At 46.5% G+C, this 24,180-nt stretch overlaps 1 protein-coding gene across 2 annotated transcripts in view; it reads left to right on the top strand.

The window, feature by feature from the left end:
- Positions 1-6,639, top strand: part of LOC110498794 (liprin-alpha-3) — a 63,860-nt gene extending 57,221 nt beyond the window's left edge. For both annotated transcript variants that reach the window (XM_090211993.1, XM_090211992.1), the window contains 4 exons: positions 2,903-2,971; positions 4,619-4,781; positions 4,930-4,997; positions 5,474-6,639. In XM_090211993.1, coding sequence (XP_090068119.1) covers positions 2,903-2,971; positions 4,619-4,781; positions 4,930-4,982 — 285 coding nt within the window. In that variant the 3' untranslated portion in view covers positions 4,983-4,997; positions 5,474-6,639. The remainder of the gene's footprint in view (positions 1-2,902; positions 2,972-4,618; positions 4,782-4,929; positions 4,998-5,473) is intronic.
- Positions 6,640-24,180: the final 17,541 nt, after the last annotated feature.

Here is a 24,180-nt window from a genome sequence, read left to right as displayed (position 1 = left end):
ACGCAAGTTGAAAGCCAACCGCGGTACTGCAGGAATTGTTAGCAGGAAACAGGATCCCTCGTTATAGTGAACGGAAAAATTGCAATCTGCGTGGTAAATGTTTGTGAACACAATCATGATACCAATAACAGCTTCTAATAGACCAGATGTACAGTCACCTGACAGTGTATTAAGTACACGCGTCTGCTTCCGGGTCAGATCACCCTTTGCCCCCAGAATAGCCTGAAATCTTCGGTGCATGGATTCTACAATGTGTTGGAAACATTCGTTGCTCAATTGGTATCAAGGGACCTAATGTCTTCCAGGAAAACATTCCCCACACCGGTACACAATGGAATCATGCTGCTTACGCCAAGACATGACTCTGTCATCAACATGACACAACAGAAACCGTCCAATTGTCCAGTGTTGGTGATGGTGTGGCCACTGGAGCCACTTCTTCTTGTTTTTAGCTGGTAGTGGTGAAACCCGTTGTGGTCGTCTGCTGCAATAGCTGATCCATAGAAAGGATCGACCAGTTGTGCGTTCTGACATGTCGTTCTGCCAACCACTGTTGTGTTGCTCATTTATTTGCCTGCCTGTTCGTGGCCCACCTGTTAGCTTGCACAATTCTTGTCATTCTCTTTCGACCTCACTCATCAATGATCTGTTTTCGCCCACAGGACTGCCGCTGACTGGATGTTTATTTATTTGTTTGTCACACCATTCTCTGTAAACCTTAGACACTGTTGTGCTTGAAAAGCCCAGGAGGGTGGCTGTTTCTGAGATACTGGATCTGGCACGCCTGGCACCGTCGATCATACCACGCTCAAAGTCGCTTAGATCACTCATTTTGCCCATTCAATTGAAAAGTAACTGAATGCCTCGATGCCTGTCTGCCTGCTTTGTATAGCCAGACACAGCCACGTCACTCACTGTCTGTAAAAATAATAATTTCCGTGACCGTGGATGGTGTACCTAATAAACTGGCCTGTCAGTATGTCTGCAACATCACTTCCTGGAGAAGCTCAAACTGTGCATGGTATGTCTCCGAGACGCCATCTTAACCGACTTCATTTGGCTTCAATGCACTATTGAGTTTTCACATAGGAATGAATGGTGTCACGTTATCGATGGCTTTATCCATTCAAATCAAATTGTATTTGTCACAAGCTTTGTAAACAACAGATGTAGACTAACCATAAAATGCTTACTTACGGTTATTTTCCTACAATGCAGAGTTAAAGATAAAAAAGAGAATTTAAAATAGACTCGAGGAATAAATACACAGTGACTAACTAAGCTGTTTTTGGTCATAGGAAATGATGGTGGAGACATTATGTACAAAAAAAGTTAAGAACAGTGTAAAAAAAAAACAATGGCAGAATTGATCAGGTTAAGACTGCTGCTATTCACATTTTTATTGACCTTTGTTATCAGGAATCCTTGGGACGTCCCAACGCTGACATCACCCCGTTGAAGTTGAAATTTAAAACAGTTAAGGTTAGGGTAGGGGTTAGGGTAGGGTTTAGGGTAGGGACATCCCAAGGATAGCACAAACACTTTTTTATTCTAATCCATAGGTAATTTGCAGGCGTGGCTTTCAGATAGTTATTTTTGCCCACCCGTGAGAGTAAATGTCATTCCTGTTCATCATGTTAAGTTTGTACACTGCAAATTTAAAATTTCCTTTAATATTTTTAATCTTTCCATATTCTAATATGAAATGAGTAACAATAGTATTTTTTTTTATATTGTAACAAAGTGGCTTTTGACTCATACACTTGAGTAACCCTTATTAAAGCTATAAAATCATTAGCGTTTAACCTTCATGTGATAACAATACAACAACAGAACAGATTAATCGGAATGACATTTGCACTCATGGGTGGCCAAAAACTACCTGAAAGCCACGCCCCTACTAAGCCACGCCTACGGTCTATCAGCATCAACAACCCAACCTTGCTCTTTTTAAAGTTAACAACCCAACTAAGTGGCCCAATGCCTGCAACCCAGCAGTTGGATCATCCAAACAACCCAGCATATTTCTGTGTGTGTACTGTAGTCCAATCAGAACATGCTCACCACCAGGGATTTTTCTGCCATGGAAATCCTTGGACGGGCCGTCTAGTTTTTTTTCATATTTATTTTATGATGGAAAAATGCTTTCGGTGTAAACTTAAATTACTAAAACCAGACATAAAGATAATAACAGACCTATATATTGTAATAATATCTGAACAGTCTGAAAAATAAAAGCTAAGATATTTACTTTAAAGCTGCAATATGTAACTTTATGGGAAACCTGACCAAATTCATATGTGGGTTATAGATCTGTCATTCTCATTGAAAGCAAGTCTAAGAAGCGGTAGATGTGCGCGTATCTTTTACTCTCGTACTTTGATACTTTTGTACACCAACTTCAAACAAGCTGAAAATACTATATTTTTCGTAAAAATATATTTCACAACGATTTACAGTAAATGGTACCATGATTCCCTACTTGTTTTTGTTGCTTATTTTGTCACAAAAATTGAAATTAGGCAATTGAAAAAAAAATTACCAGGAAATGGCGATGCGATTTCTGCATATCACACCTTTAAAACTGACACAATTTCTTTCAACTCCATTAAGAAACTTGTAGAATTGCAAAAAAATGCTCTTAAATTAAAAAAAAAAGTCTCTACACCGCCAAGATGGGGTCCTCTAAAAGGTTCTCTAAAATCCAGCCATGCCGACGGGCTGACCAATATCCAATCAGAGGACAGGCATTCCCCATTCTACTATCATAGTCTAATCAGAACAACCATCATTCACCACAATCACCAACCCACTTAATTTACAACTGTTTTGTAATTCAATGTAATCTATAAATACCCTTGAAAATCTTAATGATAATCTTATTACACTCTTTCTTTCCCAGGCGAGGCAGATTCTGGAGAAGGAGTACAATGCTCTCATCACCATGGGAACTGAGAGAAGACCAGATGAGGTAAAAATAATAATAAAAGAATGCCAATGAAAACAACATCAATAAAGTTATGCCCAATGTTAATGACTCGTACAAGCAAGCGTTACAATCTTTATGATAGGTGGATAGTTGCCTGCCGAAGGCAATTGATCATGAAGAAAGGCAGTTTGTTTCTACGAACATTAACTGGGAACCATGTGCATGTATTTTTCCCACATGCTGTTCTACAGTTGAAGTCGGAAGTTTACATACACTTAGGTTGGAGTCATTAAAACTCATTATTCAACCACTCCACAAATTTCTTGTTAACTATCTATAGTTTTGGCAAGTTGGTTAGGACATCTACTTTGTGCATGACACAAGGAATTTTTCCAATAGTTGTTTACAGACAGATTATTTCAATTATAATTCCCTGTATCACAATTCCAGTGGGTCAGAAGTTGACATACACTAAGTTGACTGTGCCTTTAGAAAGCATGGAACATTCCAGAAAATTGTCATGGCTTTAGAAGTTTCTGATAGGCTAATTGACATAATGTAAGTCAATTGGAGGTGTTCCTGTGGATGTATTTCAAGGCCTACCTTCAAACTCAGTGCCCCTTTGCTTGACACCAGGTGAAAATCAAAGGAAATCAGCCAAGTCCTCAGAAACAAAATTGTAGACCTCCACAAGTCTGGTTCATCCTTGGGAGCAATTTCCAAACACCTGAAGGTACCACGTTCATCTGTGCAAACAATAGTATGCAAGTATAAACACCATGGGACCACGCAGCCATCATACTGCTCAGGAAGGAGATGCGTTCTGTCTCCTAGAGATGAACGTACTTTGAACGTTGTCTCCTAGAGATGAACGTACCCAGAACAACAGCAAAGGACCTTGTGAAGATGCTGGAGGACACTGGTACAACAGTATATATATCCACAGTAATACAAGTCCTATATCGACATAACCTGAAAGGCCGATCAGCAAGGAAGAAGCCACTGCTCCAAAACTGCCATGAAAAGCCAGACTACGGTTTGCAACTGCACATTGGACAAAGATCATACTTTTTGGAGAAATGTCCTCTTGTCTGATGAAACAAAAATAGAACAGTTTGGCCATAATGACCATTGTTATGTTTGGACGAAAAAGGGGGAGCCTTGCAAGCCAAAGAAAACCATCCCAACCGTGAAGCACGGCGGTGGCAGCATCATGATGTTGGGGTGCTTTGCTGCCGGAGGGCCTGGTGCACTTCACAAAATAGATGGCATCATGAGGATATATTCAAGCAACATCTCAAGACATCGTCAAGTTATCGGTTGGTCGCAAATGTGTCTTCCAAATGGACAATTACCCCAAGCATACTTCAAAATTTGTTGCAAAATGCTTAAGGACAACAACGTCTTGGAGTGACCATCACAAAGCCCTGACCTAATTCCCATATAACAATTGTGGGCAGAACTGAAAAAGTGCATGCAAGCAAGGAGGCCTACAAACCTGACTCGGTTACACAAGCATCTAAAGTTTTGATCCTAACTGACCCAAGACAGGGAATTTTTACTTGGATTAAATGTCAGGAATTATGAAAAACTGAGTTAAATTTTTTGGGGCTAAAGTGTATGTAAACTTCTGACTTGGTAAACTTGGTAAACTGTATGAATATCATCATACAATATTGTCTTTGAAAGGATGGCACTAAGACGTTCACTCGCTCACCCTCGTGGAGAAAGATGTTCAGAGAGAAGGACCTCCGGGGTGTGACCTCTGATTCCTCTGAAACGTTACCCGCCAACTTCCGTGCCTCCGCCATCTCCACGCCCTCCGTCACCCTGAGGAAAGTCCAAAGTGAAGGTGAGGTGGTCGTTTCTTTCATCTCCTTCCCCCTGGGTACCTGCTATTTGAGTCATTGATTCCATGCTGACCAATCATTTCAGTATTATTGACTGGAAATCTAGTGTCATTGACTGGTGTTTTAAAATCGTAATGCTATCTGTTTCAGTGAACTCCGGGCCCAGGGGTGAGTCAGGGTCAGTGAGAACATATTCCTGCTAGAGATAAGCACACCAGGTGAGAAAAATACTTCATTGCCAAATACTATCATAAACGTGTACAAAGTTGTAAATAGTTGTGTAAAGTACTGAAGTAAAAATACTTGAAAGTACTACTTAAGTAGTTTTTTGGGGTATCTGTACTTTACTATTTATATTTTTGACAACTTTCATTTCACTACATTCTTATCGAAAGTATGTACTTTTTACTCAGTACGTTTTCCCTGACACCTGAAAGTACTCGCTACATTTGGAATGCTTATTAGCAGGACAGGAAAATTGTCTAATTCACACACTTATCAAGAGAACATCCCCGGTCATCCCTACTGCCTCTGATCTGGCAGACTCACTAAACATTCAGTACTGTCATCAGAACCCATTTGTCATTTCAGTCATCTCAGTCATCCAAACACATTTCAGAAAAGAGCTGACCCATACTGAATTGTCGTTATTTTTTGGTTGCTTCATTATATATCAACCCTGTGTTTGTTTTAGAGTCCGAAAAAAAATCTACCCAGTTTTTAGAACAATAAGATGAAGATCATCAACAAAATGGAGAATAGAACACAAACAACAAGAATTCAACTGGAATCCTTCAAGAAACAAGGGCAATGTGAGAGAATGAAAAGATGCTAAAATAGAGTGAATGTCCATCTCTCTCTCTGTCTCTCTGTCTCTGTCCACAGTTGTGGCATGAAGTTGTTTGATGCTGTAGAAAGTGACTCCATCGCCCATTGTTAAGTTCATCTTCAGTTGTGAGTGTGAAAAGACGACATAATGACTCTTCTTGTTTTTCTTTGAGACGTAAAACTGCATTCCCATTCTGATCAACAGAATGATAACCCAGATTGTTTTGGACTGTCGAGAGAACATGCATACCCTATCTGTTAAAATCTCAGAACAGGGTATTGAGATCGTGTTTCTCAACCTTTTTGTAATGTGGACAGGCAGGTCTTTCCTTTACTAAGGACCCACAAGTTATGGTCCTTCTCTCTTGGGGAACCATTTACGTTAAAATGAGCACTTGAGAACTGACTAAATCAGGTACAGCTAACCATCTGAGGGACCAGTCAGCATCATCCAAGGAACTGGTCGGTCCATGGACCAGAGGTTGAGGAACACTGTGTTAGGACAGAGGGAGAGGGAGGTTACGAAATAAGTTATAAGGGTTATGAAGGGAGAGTGTGTGAGGGAATGGAATCATGTTCTTAAGCCATAACATACACCATGAGGAGCATGAGTGAAGGACAATGAGTGAAGTGCATTATGACAAAATCCTGTTCTAACAACAAATTTGTTAATATGCATGCCGAAACAAAACCATTTTAGAGTGAGATTAATGATATCAATCATGTAATGACATGAAACCTTGGGTACGGGTAATTTGTTAATTGTGTGTGTTTTATTTGTATCATTTTTTTATGGTGTGTGTGTCTGAACTGTATGTTAATATCATACTTAGTTAAGACTGACTGTAATTTTTGTTTAAAAAGTAAATGCATTTTAAATTATGGACATTTAAGATATACTTGTGTATGTACATTTTAAAAACAACTTATGATTTAAATTAATGAAGAGTAGTGATGATAATTGAAAGTAATATAACAATGATAATGATTGTAAAAGCTGTAATTAAAAAATACCTGTATAATTGATGGAAACTAAGTGTTTGCAATGTTTTGTTCCACATTATAATTCCTTTCCAAATAAGGTTATGTAATCCTTCCTATGGAACGTCAACAGGAACAGTTACTTGATGTGTTCTTGATTTTTCTTTTGATCCTTCCCTCGTATCAGGTTCCCACTGGGCACAAATTGGTTGAATCAATGTAATTGGTCAACATATTGTGATGTGGAATCTACATTGGATTGGAAAAAGTTATCAACGTAAATTGTTTTTTCAATCACAGGATTATGTCATCATTGTAACCAGTTTTCAACATAGACAAACCTTGTATAAAATATGTTGAATTTGTACCTTTTTGAAACAACGTCAAATCTTCAACGTTATATCCACTATCAGAAAACAACTACAGGCTGGGCAGCACCTCTTACTAGAGAATTGATCTACAGTTGAGGTCGGAAGTTTACATACACGTAGGTTGGAATCATTAAAACTTGTTTTTCAAACACTCCACAAATTTCTTGTTAACAAACTATAGTTTTGGCAAGTTGGTTAGGACATCTACTTTGTGCATGACAAAAGTAATTTTTCCAATGATTGTTTACAGTCAGATTATTTAATTTATAATTCACTTTATCACAATTAAAGTGGGTAAGAAGTTTACATACATTAAGTTGACTGTGCCTTTAAACAGCCTGGAAAATTCCAGAAAAGTATGGCTTATGGCTTTAGAAGCTTCTAATAGACTAATTGACATAATTTGAGTCAATTTGAGGTGTACCTGTGGATGTATTTCAAGGCATACCTTTAAACTCCATGCCTCCTTGCTTGACATCTTGGGGAAATCAGCCAAGACCTCAGAAACAAAATTGTAGACCTCCTGGTGGATGAACCAGACTTGTAGTAGACGCGTTCTGTCTCCTAGAGATGAACGTACTTTGGTGCGAAAAGTGCGAATTAATACCAGAACAACAGGAAAGGACTTTGTGAAGATGCTGGAGGAAACCGGTACAAAAGTATCTATATCCACAGTAAAACGAGTCCTTTATCGACATGACCTGAAAGGCCGCTCAGCAAGGAAGAAGCCACTGCTCCAAAACTGCCATAGACTACGGTTTGCAACTGCACATGGGGACAAAGATCGTACTTTGTTGTATGATTTTTAATTACTTAAAAATCCTACAATGTGATTTTCTGGATTTTTGTTTTAGATTCCGTCTCTCACAGTTGAAGTGTACCTATGATAAAAAATTACAGACCTCTACATGCTTTGTAAGTAGGAAAACCTGCAAAATCGGCAGTGTATCAAAAACTTGTTCTCCCCACTGTATATACAGGGGGTACCGGTACAGAGTCAATGTGCGGGCACACCAGTTAGTCTAGGTGATTGAGGTAATATGTACATGGAGGTAGAGTTATTAAAGTAGCAGCAGTGTCAAGGGGGGGGGGGGGCAATGCAAATTGTCTGGGTAGCCATTTGATTAGATGTTCAGGAGTCTTATGGCTTGGGGATAGAAGCTGTTTAGAAGCCTCTTAGAAGCCTCGTGGCACTCCAGTACCGCTTGCCACGTTGAAGCCGAGAGAACAGTCTATGACTATTGTGGCTGAAGTATTTCACAATGTGGACTTCCTCTGACACCGCCTGGTACAGACTTCCTGGATGGCAGGAACCTTGGCCCCAGTGCTGTCCTGGGCCGTGCGCACTACCCTCTGTAGTGCCTTGCGGTTGAAGGCTGAGCAGTTGCCATACCAGGCAGTGATGCAACCATTCAGGATGCTCTCGATGGTGCAGCTGTAGATCCTTTTGAGAATCTGAGGACCTATGCCAAATCTTTTCAGTCTCCTGGGGGGGAATAGGTTTTGTCGTGCCATTTTCACAACTCTCTTGGTATGTTTGGACAATGATAAGTCGTTGGTGATGTGGACACCAAGGAACTTGAAACTCTCAACCCTCTCCGCTACAGCCCCGTCAATGTTAATGGGGGCCTGTTTGGTATGCCTTTTCCTGTAGTTCACAATCAGCTCCTTTGTCTTGCTCACATTGAGGGAGAGGTTCTTGTCCTGGCACCACACTGCCTGTTCTCTGACCTCCTCCCTAAGGCCATCTCATCCTTGTCAGTGATCAGGCCTACCACTTATGTGTCATCAGCAAACTCAATGATGCTGTTGGAGTCATGTTTGACCACACAGTCGTGGATAAACAGGGAATACAGGAGGGGAATAAGTACACACCCCTGAGGGGCCCCAGTGTTAAGGACTAGTGTGGCAGATGTGTTCTTGCCTGCTCTTACCACCTGGGTGCGGCCCGTCAGGAAGTCCAGGATCCAGTTGCAGAGGGAGGTGTTTAGTCCCAGAGTCCTTAGCTTAGTGATGAGCTTCGTGGGCACTATGGTGTTGAACGTTGCCGGTAGTCAAGGAACAGCATTCTCACATAGGTGTTCCTTTTGTCCAGGTGAGAAATGGCAGTGTGGTGTGCGATTTGAGATTGTGTCATCTGTGGATGTGTTGGGGCAGTATGCGAATTGGAGTGGGTCTAGGGTGTCTGGGAGGATGCTGTTGATGTGAGCCATGACCAGCCTTTCAAAGCCCTTCATGGCTACCGACGTGAGTGCCACGGGGCGATAATCATTTAGGCAGATTACCTTCGCTTGCTTGGGCACAGGGACTATGGTGGTCTGCTTGAAACATGTAGATATTACAGACTTAGTCAGGGAGAGGTTGAAAATGTCAGTGAAGACACTTGACAGTTGGTCTTTGTGAATGTTGACCTGTTTAAAGGTTTTGTTCACATCAGCTACCGAGAGCGATATCACAGTCATCCAGAACAGCTGGTGCCCTTGTGCATGCTTCAGTGTTGCTTGACTTGAAGCGAGCATTAAAGGCAATTAGCTTGTCTGGTAGGCTCGCGTCACTTGGCAGATCGCGTCTGATTTTCCCTTTGTTGTCCGAAATAGTTTTCAAGCCCTGCCACAGCCGACGAGCGTCAGAGCCGGTGTAGTAGGATTCAATCTTTATCCTTTATTGACGCTTTGCTTGTTTGATGGTTTGTCTGAGGGCATAGCAGGATTTCTTGTAAGCTTCCGGATTAGTCTCCCGCTCCTTGAAAGCGGCAGCTCTAGCCTTTAGCTCGATGCAGATGTTGCCTGTAATCCATGGCTTCTGGTTGGGATATGTACATACAGTCATTGTGGGGGCGACATCGTCAATGCACTTTTTGATGAAGCCGATGACTGAAGTGGTGCACTTCTCAATGCCATTGGATGAATCCCGGGAACATATTCCAGTCTGTGCTAGCAAAACAGTCCTGTATTGTAGCATCCGCATCATCTGACCACTTCAGTATTGAGCCAGTCACGGGTACATCCTGCTTCAGTTTTTGCTTGCGCACCAGCTGTTATTGACAAATAGACACACACCCCTACCCCTCGTCTTACCAGAGGTAATGGATAATCCCGCTAGCTCTATGTTGTCCGTATCGTCTTTCAGCCACTTCTCGGTGAAACATAAGATGTTACAGTTTTTAATGTTTCTTTGGTAGGATAATCTAACCGTAGATCATCAATTTGATTTTATAATGAATGCACGTTAGCAAGAAGAAAGTATGGCAGTGGGAGTTTACTCGCTCGCCTACGGATTGTCAGAAGGATGCCTGATCTGCGGCCCCTTTTCCTGCGTCTTTTCTTCACACAAAAGTCAGGGATCTGAATCTGTTCCAGTGAAAGCAGGATATCCTTCTCGTCGGACTCGTTAAAGGAAAAAGTTTCTTCCAGCCCGCAGTTAGTAATAGCTGTTCTTATGTCCAGAAGTTATTTTCGGTCATAAGAGATGGTAGAATCAACATTATGTACACAATAAGGAACAAATAAGTTGTGCAAAAAAGCTAACAAAATAGCACAAAGAGAGAATGTAAAACGTCAGCCATGTTCTTCAGCTCCATCATACATACATCAGTTTCAGGAGTTGCATGAACAGGAGCTGTTTTAGGTTGATTGCAATTCATATATAGAAACAGGGAATGATGAGCAATAGTATTGGCCACAAGGTAGGTGATTTGTATGGGTACAGGGGGGAGAAAGAGTAACGCATTTCTCTGGTGGACCGTAGAGTGTAGAGAAGCAGTGAAGTGTAGGATCAGGACTTACAGAATGCTGAAAAGGTCCCATAATTACAGGCACATGATTCAGTATATACAAGCACAAGCAGTAGTGAGGAGGATCATTAGGACAGCTAAGATTGAGTATTGATGCCGGTTCTGTGGGAGAGGTATGGGGATGATTAAGAGGGTGAGTGGGGTCAGATGAGATTGGGGTCTCCCTGTTCTGAAAAGTTGGGAGATGTTGCTGTAAGAGTTATGAAGAAGGCATAGATGTTAGTGTCAGGTGCGTGAATGAGGACCCAAAAGCGAATTAACAAAACAGAGTTTCTTTAATGACGAAACACACGTAGGCTCAGATGGGCAGGCAGATTCCGACAGGACAGGACAAGGTTAGATGAACAGGCAGATTCCGACAGGACAGGACAAGGTTGCAGCAAACACGACGATAGTCTGGTTCAGGCATGAGTAACACAAACGAGAATCCGACAAAGACAGGAGCAGGAACAGAGAGAGATATAGAGACCTAATCAGAGGGAAAAAGGGAACAGGTGGGAAAAGGGGTGAACGAGGTAGTTAGAGAAGACAAGGAACAGCTGGGGGAAAGAGGGGAAGAAAAGGTAACCTAATACGACCAGCAGAGGGAGACAGGGTGAAGAGAGAACAGGAACAAGACACAACATGACAATACATGACAGTACCCCCCCACTCACCGAGCGCCTCCTGGCGCACTCGAGGAGGAAACCTGGCGGCAACGGAGGAAATCATCGATCAGCGAACGGTCCAGCACGTCCCGAGAGGGAACCCAACTCCTTTCCTCAGGACCGTACCCCTCCCAATCCACTAGGTACTGATGACCACGGCCCCGAGGACGCATGTCCAAAATCTTACGGACCCTGTAGATAGGTGCGCCCTCGACAAGGATGGGGGGGGGGGGAAGACGAGCGGGAGCGCGAAGAACGGGCTTAACACAGGAGACATGGAAGACCGGGTGGACGCGACGAAGATATCGCGGAAGAAGAAGTCGCACTGCGACAGGATTAATGATCTGAGAAATACGGAACGGACCAATGAACCGCGGGGTCAGCTTGCGAGAAGCTGTCTTAAGGGGAAGGTTCTGAGTGGAGAGCCAAACTCTCTGACCGCGACAATATCTAGGACTCTTAGTTCTACGCTTATTAGCGGCTCTCACAGTCTGCCCCCTATAACGGCAAAGTGCAGACCTGACCCTCTTCCAGGTGCGCTCGCAACGTTGGACAAAAGCCTGAGCGGAGGGGACGCTGGACTCGGCGAACTGAGACGAGAACAGCGGAGGCTGGTACCCGAGGCTACTCTGAAAAGGAGATAGCCCGGTCGCAGACGAAGGAAGCGAGTTGTGGGCGTATTCTGCCCAGGGGAGCTGTTCTGACCAAGACGCAGGGTTACGAAAAGAAAGACTGCGTAAGATGCGACCAATAGTCTGATTGGCCCGTTCTGCTTGACCGTTAGACTGGGGGTGAAAGCCGGAAGAGAGACTGACGGAAGCCCCAATCAAACGGCAAAACTCCCTCCAAAATTGAGACGTGAATTGCGGACCCCTGTCCGAAACGACGTCTGACGGAAGGCCATGAATTCTGAAAACATTCTCGATGATGATTTGTGCCGTCTCTTTAGCAGAAGGAAGCTTAGCAAGGGGAATAAAATGAGCCGCCTTAGAGAACCTATCGACAACCGTAAGAATAACAGTCTTCCCCGCTGACGAAGGCAGTCCGGAGATAAAATCTAAGGCGATGTGAGACCACGGTCGAGAGGGAATGGGAAGCGGCCTGAGACGGCCGGCAGGAGGGGAGTTACCGGACTTAGTCTGCGCGCAGACCGAACAAGCAGCCACGAAACGACGCGTGTCATGCTCCCGGGTGGGCCACCAAAAACGCTGGCGAATGGAAGCAAGCGTACCCCGAACGCCAGGGTGGCCGGCTAACTTGGCAGAGTGAGCCCACTGAAGAACGGCCAGACGAGTAGGAACGGGAACGAAAAGAAGGTTCCTAGGACAAGCGCGCGGCGACGGAGTGTGAGTGAGTGCTTGCTTTACCTGCCTCTCAATTCCCCAGACAGTCAACCCGACAACACGCCCCTCAGGGAGAATCCCCTCAGGGTCAGTGGAGGCTACTGAAGAACTGAAGAGACGAGATAAAGCACCAGGCTTGGTGTTCTTAGAGCCCGGACGATAAGAAATCACAAACTCGAAACGAGCGAAAAACAGCGCCCAGCGCGCCTGACGCGCATTAAGTCGTTTGGCAGAACGGATGTACTCAAGGTTCCTATGGTCAGTCCAAACGACAAAAGAAACGGTCGCCCCCTCCAACCACTGTCGCCATTCGCCTAGGGTTAAGCGGATGGCGAGCAGTTCGCGGTTTCCCACATCATAGTTACGTTCCGACGGCGACGAGAAAAATACGCGCAAGGATGGACCTTGTCATCAGAGAGGGAGCGCTGAGAAAGAATGGCTCCCACGCCCACCTCTGACGCGTCAACCTCGACAACGAACTGTCTAGAGACGTCAGGTGTAACAAGGATAGGTGCGGATGTAAAACGATTCTTGAGGAGATCAAAAGCTCCCTGGGCGGAAACGGACCACTTAAAGCACGTCTTGACAGAAGTAAGGGCTGTGAGAGGAGCTGCCACCTGACCGAAATTACGGATGAAATGACGATAGAAGTTTGCGAAGCCGAGAAAGCGCTGCAGCTCGACGCGTGACTTAGGGACGGGCCAATCAATGACAGCTTGGACCTTAGCGGGATCCATCTTAATGCCTTCAGCGGAAATAACAGAACCGAGAAATGTGACGGAGGAGGCATGAAAAGTGCACTTCTCAGCCTTCACAAAAAGACAATTCTCTAAAAGGCGCTGGAGGACACGTCGAACGTGCTGAACATGAATCTGGAGTGACGGTGAAAAAATCAGGATATCGTCCAGTTAACGAAAACAAAGATGTTCAGCATGTCTCTCAGGACATCATTGACTAATGCCTGAAAGACAGCTGGAGCGTTAGCGAGGCCGAAAGGAAGAACCCGGTATTCAAAGTGCCCTAACGGAGTGTTAAACGCCGTCTTCCACTCGTCCCCCTCCCTGATGCGCACGAGATGGTAAGCGTTACGAAGGTCCAACTTAGTGAAAAACCTGGCTCCCTGCAGGATCTCGAAGGCTGAAGACATAAGAGGAAGCGGATAACGATTCTTCACTGTTATGTCATTCAGCCCTCGATAATCTATGCAGGGGCGCAGGGACCCGTCCTTCTTCTTAACAAAAAAAAACCCCGCTCCGGCGGGAGAGGAGGAGGGGACTATGGTACCGGCGGCAAGAGCTACAGACAAATAATCTTCGAGAGCCTTACGTTCGGGAGCCGACAGAGAGTATAGTCTACCCCGGGGGGGAGTGGTTCCCGGAAGGAGATCAATACTACAATCATACGACCGGTGTGGAGGAAGAGAGGTGGCCCTGGACCGACTGAACACCGTGCGCAGATCGTGATATTCCTCCGGCACCCCTGTCAAATCACCAGGCTCCTCCTGTGAAGAAGAGACAGAGGAAACAGGAGGGACAGCAGACATTAAACATTTCACATGACAAGAGACGTTCCAGGAGAGGATAGAATTACTAGACCAATTAATAGAAGGATTATGACAAACTAGCCAGGGATGGCCCAAAACAACAGGTGTAAAAGGTGAACGAAAAATTAAAAAAGAAATGGTTTCGCTATGATTACCAGAGACAGTGAGGGTTAAAGGTAGCGTCTCACGCTGAATCCTGGGGAGAGGACTACCATCCAAGGCGAACAAGGCCGTGGGCTCCCTTAACTGTCTGAGAGGAATGTCATGTTCCCGAGCCCAGGTCTCGTCCATAAAACAGCCCTCCGCCCCAGAGTCTATCAAGGCACTGCAGGAAGCTGACGAACCGGTCCAGCGTAGATGGACCGACAAGGTAGTGCAGGATCTTGAAGGAGAGACAGGAGTAGTAGCGCTCACCAGTAGCCCTCCGCTTACTGATGAGCTCTGGCTTTTACTGGACATGAAGTGGCAAAATGACCAGCGGAACCGCAATAGAGACAGAGGCGGTTGGTGATTCTCCGTTCCCTCTCTTTAGTCGAGGTGCGGATACCTCCCAGCTGCATAGGCTCAGCACCCGAGCCGGCAGAGGAAGATGGTAGTGATGCGGAGAGGGGGGCAACGGAGAACGCGAGCTCCTTTCCACGAGCTCGGTGACGAAGATCAACCCGTCGCTCAATGCGAATAGCGAGTTCAATCAAGGAATCCACGCTGGAAGGAACCTCCCGGGAGAGAATCTCATCCTTTACCTCTGCGCGGAGACCCTCCAGAAAACGAGCGAGCAAAGCCGGCTCGTTCCAGCCACTGGAGGCAGCAAGAGTGCGAAACTCAATAGAGTAGTCTGTTATGGATCGATTACCTTGACATAGGGAAGACAGGACCCTGGAAGCCTCCTCCCCAAAAACAGATCGATCAAAAACCCGTATCATCTCCTCCTTAAAGTCCTGATACTGGTTAGTACACTCAGCCCTTGCCTCCCAGATTGCCGTGCCCCACTCACGAGCCCGTCCAGTAAGGAGAGATATGACGTAGGCGATACGAGCAGTGCTCCTGGAGTAAGTGTTGGGCTGGAGAGAAAACACAATATCACACTGGGTGAGGAACGAGCGGCATTCAGTGGGCTCCCCAGAGTAACACGGCGGGTTATTGATTCTGGGCTCCGGAGATTCGAAAGCCCTGGAAGTGGCCGGTGGATCGAGGCGGAGATGGTGAACCTGTTCTGTGAGGTTGGAGACTTGGGTGGCCAGGGTCTCAACGGCATGTCGAGCAGCAGACAATTCCTGCTCGTGTCTGCCTAGCATCGCTCCCTGGATCTCGACGGCTGAGTGGAGAGGATCCGAAGTCGCTGGGTCCATTCTTGGTCGGATTCTTCTGTCAGGTGCGTGAATGAGGACCCAAAAGCGAATTAACAAAACAGAGTTTCTTTAATGACGAAACACACGTAGGCTCAGATGGGCAGGCAGATTCCGACAGGACAGGACAAGGTTAGATGAACAGGCAGATTCCGACAGGACAGGACAAGGTTGCAGCAAACACGACGATAGTCTGGTTCAGGCATGAGTAACACAAACGAGAATCCGACAAAGACAGGAGCAGGAACAGAGAGAGATATAGAGACCTAATCAGAGGGAAAAAGGGAACAGGTGGGAAAAGGGGTGAACGAGGTAGTTAGAGAAGACAAGGAACAGCTGGGGGAAAGAGGGGAAGAAAAGGTAACCTAATACGACCAGCAGAGGGAGACAGGGTGAAGAGAGAACAGGAACAAGACACAACATGACAATACATGACAGTACCCCCCCACTCACCGAGCGCCTCCTGGCGCACTCGAGGAGGAAACCTGGCGGCAACGGAGGAAATCATCGATCAGCGAACGGTCCAGCACGTCCCGAGAGGGAACCCAACTCCTTTCCTCAGGACCGTACCCCTCCCAATCCACTAGGTACTGATGACCACGGCCCCGAGGACGCATGTCCAAAATCTTACGGACCCTGTAGATAGGTGCGCCCTCGACAAGGATGGGGGGGGGGGGGAAGACGAGCGGGAGCGCGAAGAACGGGCTTAACACAGGAGACATGGAAGACCGGGTGGACGCGACGAAGATATCGCGGAAGAAGAAGTCGCACTGCGACAGGATTAATGATCTGAGAAATACGGAACGGACCAATGAACCGCGGGGTCAGCTTGCGAGAAGCTGTCTTAAGGGGAAGGTTCTGAGTGGAGAGCCAAACTCTCTGACCGCGACAATATCTAGGACTCTTAGTTCTACGCTTATTAGCGGCTCTCACAGTCTGCCCCCTATAACGGCAAAGTGCAGACCTGACCCTCTTCCAGGTGCGCTCGCAACGTTGGACAAAAGCCTGAGCGGAGGGGACGCTGGACTCGGCGAACTGAGACGAGAACAGCGGAGGCTGGTACCCGAGGCTACTCTGAAAAGGAGATAGCCCGGTCGCAGACGAAGGAAGCGAGTTGTGGGCGTATTCTGCCCAGGGGAGCTGTTCTGACCAAGACGCAGGGTTACGAAAAGAAAGACTGCGTAAGATGCGACCAATAGTCTGATTGGCCCGTTCTGCTTGACCGTTAGACTGGGGGTGAAAGCCGGAAGAGAGACTGACGGAAGCCCCAATCAAACGGCAAAACTCCCTCCAAAATTGAGACGTGAATTGCGGACCCCTGTCCGAAACGACGTCTGACGGAAGGCCATGAATTCTGAAAACATTCTCGATGATGATTTGTGCCGTCTCTTTAGCAGAAGGAAGCTTAGCAAGGGGAATAAAATGAGCCGCCTTAGAGAACCTATCGACAACCGTAAGAATAACAGTCTTCCCCGCTGACGAAGGCAGTCCGGAGATAAAATCTAAGGCGATGTGAGACCACGGTCGAGAGGGAATGGGAAGCGGCCTGAGACGGCCGGCAGGAGGGGAGTTACCGGACTTAGTCTGCGCGCAGACCGAACAAGCAGCCACGAAACGACGCGTGTCATGCTCCCGGGTGGGCCACCAAAAACGCTGGCGAATGGAAGCAAGCGTACCCCGAACGCCAGGGTGGCCGGCTAACTTGGCAGAGTGAGCCCACTGAAGAACGGCCAGACGAGTAGGAACGGGAACGAAAAGAAGGTTCCTAGGACAAGCGCGCGGCGACGGAGTGTGAGTGAGTGCTTGCTTTACCTGCCTCTCAATTCCCCAGACAGTCAACCCGACAACACGCCCCTCAGGGAGAATCCCCTCAGGGTCAGTGGAGGCTACTGAAGAACTGAAGAGACGAGATAAAGCACCAGGCTTGGTGTTCTTAGAGCCCGGACGATAAGAAATCACAAACTCGAAACGAGCGAAAAACAGCGCCCAGCGCGCCTGACGCGCATTAAGTCGTTTGGCAGAACGGATGTACTCAAGGTTCCTATGGTCAGTCCAAACGACAAAAGGAACGGTCGCCCCCTCCAACCACTGTCGCCATTCGCCTAGGGTTAAGCGGATGGCGAGCAGTTCGCGGTTTCCCACATCATAGTTACGTTCCGACGGCGACGAGAAAAATACGCGCAAGGATGGACCTTGTCATCAGAGAGGGAGCGCTGAGAAAGAATGGCTCCCACGCCCACCTCTGACGCGTCAACCTCGACAACGAACTGTCTAGAGACGTCAGGTGTAACAAGGATAGGTGCGGATGTAAAACGATTCTTGAGGAGATCAAAAGCTCCCTGGGCGGAAACGGACCACTTAAAGCACGTCTTGACAGAAGTAAGGGCTGTGAGAGGAGCTGCCACCTGACCGAAATTACGGATGAAATGACGATAGAAGTTTGCGAAGCCGAGAAAGCGCTGCAGCTCGACGCGTGACTTAGGGACGGGCCAATCAATGACAGCTTGGACCTTAGCGGGATCCATCTTAATGCCTTCAGCGGAAATAACAGAACCGAGAAATGTGACGGAGGAGGCATGAAAAGTGCACTTCTCAGCCTTCACAAAAAGACAATTCTCTAAAAGGCGCTGGAGGACACGTCGAACGTGCTGAACATGAATCTGGAGTGACGGTGAAAAAATCAGGATATCGTCCAGTTAACGAAAACAAAGATGTTCAGCATGTCTCTCAGGACATCATTGACTAATGCCTGAAAGACAGCTGGAGCGTTAGCGAGGCCGAAAGGAAGAACCCGGTATTCAAAGTGCCCTAACGGAGTGTTAAACGCCGTCTTCCACTCGTCCCCCTCCCTGATGCGCACGAGATGGTAAGCGTTACGAAGGTCCAACTTAGTGAAAAACCTGGCTCCCTGCAGGATCTCGAAGGCTGAAGACATAAGAGGAAGCGGATAACGATTCTTCACTGTTATGTCATTCAGCCCTCGATAATCTATGCAGGGGCGCAGGGACCCGTCCTTCTTCTTAACAAAAAAAAAAAACCCGCTCCGGCGGGAGAGGAGGAGGGGACTATGGTACCGGCGGCAAGAGCTACAGACAAATAATCTTCGAGAGCCTTACGTTCGGGAGCCGACAGAGAGTATAGTCTACCCCGGGGGGGAGTGGTTCCCGGAAGGAGATCAATACTACAATCATACGACCGGTGTGGAGGAAGAGAGGTGGCCCTGGACCGACTGAACACCGTGCGCAGATCGTGATATTCCTCCGGCACCCCTGTCAAATCACCAGGCTCCTCCTGTGAAGAAGAGACAGAGGAAACAGGAGGGACAGCAGACATTAAACATTTCACATGACAAGAGACGTTCCAGGAGAGGATAGAATTACTAGACCAATTAATAGAAGGATTATGACAAACTAGCCAGGGATGGCCCAAAACAACATGTGTAAAAGGTGAACGAAAAATTAAAAAAGAAATGGTTTCGCTATGATTACCAGAGACAGTAAAGGGTTAAAGGTAGCGTCTCACGCTGAATCCTGGGGAGAGGACTACCATCCAAGGCGAACAAGGCCGTGGGCTCCCTTAACTGTCTGAGAGGAATGTCATGTTCCCGAGCCCAGGTCTCGTCCATAAAACAGCCCTCCGCCCCAGAGTCTATCAAGGCACTGCAGGAAGCTGACGAACCGGTCCAGCGTAGATGGACCGACAAGGTAGTGCAGGATCTTGAAGGAGAGACAGGAGTAGTAGCGCTCACCAGTAGCCCTCCGCTTACTGATGAGCTCTGGCTTTTACTGGACATGAAGTGGCAAAATGACCAGCGGAACCGCAATAGAGACAGAGGCGGTTGGTGATTCTCCGTTCCCTCTCTTTAGTCGAGATGCGGATACCTCCCAGCTGCATAGGCTCAGCACCCGAGCCGGCAGAGGAAGATGGTAGTGATGCGGAGAGGGGGGCAACGGAGAACGCGAGCTCCTTTCCACGAGCTCGGTGACGAAGATCAACCCGTCGCTCAATGCGAATAGCGAGTTCAATCAAGGAATCCACGCTGGAAGGAACCTCCCGGGAGAGAATCTCATCCTTTACCTCTCCGCGGAGACCCTCCAGAAAACGAGCGAGCAAAGCCGGCTCGTTCCAGCCACTGGAGGCAGCAAGAGTGCGAAACTCAATAGAGTAGTCTGTTGTGGATCGATTACCTTGACATAGGGAAGACAGGACCCTGGAAGCCTCCTCCCCAAAAACAGATCGATCAAAAACCCGTATCATCTCCTCCTTAAAGTCCTGATACTGGTTAGTACACTCAGCCCTTGCCTCCCAGATTGCCGTGCCCCACTCACGAGCCCGTCCAGTAAGGAGAGATATGACGTAGGCGATACGAGCAGTGCTCCTGGAGTAAGTGTTGGGCTGGAGAGAAAACACAATATCACACTGGGTGAGGAACGAGCGGCATTCAGTGGGCTCCCCAGAGTAACACGGCGGGTTATTGATTCTGGGCTCCGGAGATTCGAAAGCCCTGGAAGTGGCCGGTGGATCGAGGCGGAGATGGTGAACCTGTTCTGTGAGGTTGGAGACTTGGGTGGCCAGGGTCTCAACGGCATGTCGAGCAGCAGACAATTCCTGCTCGTGTCTGCCTAGCATCGCTCCCTGGATCTCGACGGCTGAGTGGAGAGGATCCGAAGTCGCTGGGTCCATTCTTGGTCGGATTCTTCTGTCAGGTGCGTGAATGAGGACCCAAAAGCGAATTAACAAAACAGAGTTTCTTTAATGACGAAACACACGTAGGCTCAGATGGGCAGGCAGATTCCGACAGGACAGGACAAGGTTAGATGAACAGGCAGATTCCGACAGGACAGGACAAGGTTGCAGCAAACACGACGATAGTCTGGTTCAGGCATGAGTAACACAAACGAGAATCCGACAAAGACAGGAGCAGGAACAGAGAGAGATATAGAGACCTAATCAGAGGGAAAAAGGGAACAGGTGGGAAAAGGGGTGAACGAGGTAGTTAGAGAAGACAAGGAACAGCTGGGGGAAAGAGGGGAAGAAAAGGTAACCTAATACGACCAGCAGAGGGAGACAGGGTGAAGAGAAAGAACAGGAACAAGACACAACATGACAATACATGACAGTTAGTCCAGGTATTTGTGAAGGTTCACAGCTCATAAAAGCTGACAGAAGAGGGGCAGCATTTAAAAAAATATATATATATATATATATATATTTCATCTTTATTTAACCAGGTAGGCTAGTTGAGAACATGTTCTCATTTACAACTGCGGCCTGGCCAAGATAAAGCAAAGCAGTTCAACACATACAACACAAAGAGTTACACATGGAAGATACAAACATACAGTAGAAAAAGTCTATATACAGTGTGTGCAAATGAGGTAAGATAAGGGAGGTAAAGCAAAACATATGCCTTGGTGGTGAAGTAATTACAATATACTAATTAAACAATGGAGTGATGGATGTGCCAACTACTGGGGTGCAAAGGAGCAAGATAAATAAATAAATACAGTATTGGGATGAGGTAGTTGGATGGGAAATTTACAGATGGGCTATGTACAGGTGCAGTGATCTGTGAGCTGCTCTGACAGCTGGTGCTTAAAGCTAGTGAGGGAGATATGAGTCTCCAGCTTCAGTAATTTTTGCAGTTCGTTACAGTCATTGGCAGCAGAGAACTGGAAGGAAAGGCGGCCAAAGGAGGAATTGGCTTTGGGGGTGACAACTGAGATATACCTCCTGGAGCGCGTGCTACGGGTGGGTGCTGCTATGGTGACCAGTGAGCTGAGATAAGGGTCAGAGCCAGTAGGTCTGGCGACAAGTATGAAGCGAAGGCCAGCCAACGAGAGCATACAGGTCGCAGTGGTGGGTAGTATATGGGGCCTTGGTGACAAAACGGATGGCACTGTGATAGATTGTATCCAATTTGTTGAGTAGCGTGTTGGAGGCTATTTTGTAGATGACATCGCCGAAGTCGAGGATCGGTAGGATGGTCAGTTTTACGAGGGTATGTTTGGACGCATGAGTGAAGGATGCTTTGTTGCAAAATAGGAAGTCGATTTTTGGATTGGATTCATTTTGGATTGGAGATGTTTGATGTGAGTCTGGAAGGAGAGTTTACAGTCTATCCAGACACCTAGGTATTTGTAGTTGTCCACATATTCTAGGTCAGAGCTGTCCAGAGTAGTGATGCTGGACGGGCGGGCAGATGCGGGCAGCAATCGGTTGAAGAGCGTGCATTTAGTTTTACTTGCATTTAAAAGCAGTTGGAGGCCACGGAAGGAGAGTTGTATTGCATTGAAGCTCATCTGGAGGTTAGTTAACACAGTGTCCAAACAAGGGCCAAAAGTATACAGAATGGTGTTGTCTGCGTAGAGATGGATCAGAGAATCACCAGCAGCAAGAGCGACATCATTGATGTATACAGAGAAGAGAGTCGGCCCAAGAATTTAACCCTGTGGCACTCCATAGAGACTGCCAGAGGTCCGGACAACAGGTCCTCCGATTTGACACACTGAACTCTGTCTGAGAAGTAGTTGGTGAACCAGGCGAGGCAGTCATTTGAGAAACCAAGGCTGTTGAGTCTGCCGAAAAGATTGTGGTGATTGACAGAGTCGAAAGCCTTGGCCAGGTCGATGAATACGGCTGCACAGTAATGTATCTTATCGATGGTGGTTATGATGTCATTTAGGACCTTGAGCGTGGCTAAGGTGCACCCGTGACCAGCTCTGAAACCAGATTGCATAGCGGAGAAGGTACGGTGGGATTCGAAATGATCGGTGATCTGTTTGTTAACTTGGCTTTCAAAGACCTTAGAAGGGCAGGATAGGATAGATATAGGTCTGTAGCAGTTTGGGTCTAGAGTGTCTACCCCTTTGAAGCGGGGGATGAACGCAGCAGCTTTCCAATCTTTGGGAATCTCAAAAAATACGCAAAGAGGTTGAAAAGGCTCCTAATATGTGTTGAAACAATATTGGCAGATCATTTTAGAAAGAAAGGGTCCAGATTGTCTTGCCCGGCTGATTTGTAGGGGTACAGATTTTGCAGCTCTTTCAGAATATCTACTATCTGGATTTGGGTGAAGGAGAAATGGGGAGGCTTGGGGCTTGCTGTGGGGGGTGCAGGGCAATTGACCGGGGTTGGGGTAGCCAGGTGGAAAGCATGGTCAGCCGTAGAAAAATGCTTATTGAAATTCTCAATTATAGTGGATTTATCGGTGGTGACAGTGTTTTCCTAGCCTCAGTGTAGTTGGCAGCTAGGAGGAGGTGCTCTTATTCTCCATGGACTTTACAGTGTCCAAAACCATTTTGGAGTTAAGAGCTACAGAATGCAAATTTCTGTTTGAAAAGGCTAGCCTTTGCTTTCCTGACTGACTGCGAGTATTGGTTCCTGACTTCCCTGAAAAGTTGCATATCGCTGGGACTATGTGATGCTATTGCAGTCCTCCACAGGATGTTTTTGTGCTGGTTGAGGGCAGTCAGGTCTGGAGTGAACCAAGGGCTATATCTGTTCTTACTTCAAAATTTTTTGAACGGGGCATGCTTATTTAAGATGGTGAGGAAATTACTTTTAAAGAACGACCAGGCATCCTCTACTGCCTTGATGAGGTCAATATCCTTCCAGGTCGATTAGAAAGGCCTGCAGTGGTAGATCTAGGGTTGCTTGAGAGGGTAAGATATGTTGAGGAAGGAGTATATTTAGTTGTAAGTGAACATTTAAGAATACAATACTGTTCTTTCTTGATTATATTCACAGATGGATCTAAGGACCGTTAAACAGGGAGGACAGGTGTAGCTTTTATTGTTCCTGAGTGTAAGGTGGCAGTGACGAAAAGAGCAACTGATAATGTATCTGTTTACACAATGGAGTTGTTGGCCATACTATTGGCTGCGGAGTGGGTGGAGGAGGTGAGGCCAGACAGAGTAGTCTTCTGCTTTGACTCCTGTGCAGCACTGACAAGCTTAAATTAATGTGTGGCTCAGAGCAGTGCTTGTATAGGGTGAAACTGGTAGGGGTATTTGTGATGTTCCTCTGGGTACCAGCTCATGTGGAAGTAGAGGGGAAAGGGGAGGTGGATTTTATCACCAAGCAGGTTCCTGAACATGCTAATGTTAAGATGGAATTATCAATTAGTAAAGCAGAATCCAAGGGTTTAATAAAAGCAAATGGCAAAAGTTGTGGAACAGGGAGAGAAAGGGAAGACACCTGTATAAGATCCAGGAAAAAGTGGAGGCAGGGAGGCCCGCAGTCCGAGAGAGAAGGGAGGAAATTGTAATCACAAGGCTGAGACTGGGAGACACAATGTTCAATAGTACACTGATGTTGGTGGGGACACATCCGACTGGGAGATGTGATCATTGTCAGGAGGAGACGGAGACAGTGAAACGTTCTATTTCAGTGCCAGAAATATGCGAGGGAACTGGAGTGAATGTTATTAGATTTGAGGAGTAATGGTGTTGAAGAGCCAGGATTAAGTGAACTGCCGGTGGAAATCTTCAGGGGATAAAATACTTAATTGCGTATTTAGTTTCCTTAGGGAGAGAAGAATATTAGGT

Source organism: Oncorhynchus mykiss, chromosome 20 (assembly GCF_057628025.1).
Source record: "Oncorhynchus mykiss isolate SJ-2025 chromosome 20, ASM5762802v1, whole genome shotgun sequence".
In the NCBI taxonomy this organism is placed as follows: Eukaryota; Metazoa; Chordata; class Actinopteri; order Salmoniformes; family Salmonidae; genus Oncorhynchus; species Oncorhynchus mykiss.
This window is presented reverse-complemented; position numbering and strand designations above follow the sequence as displayed.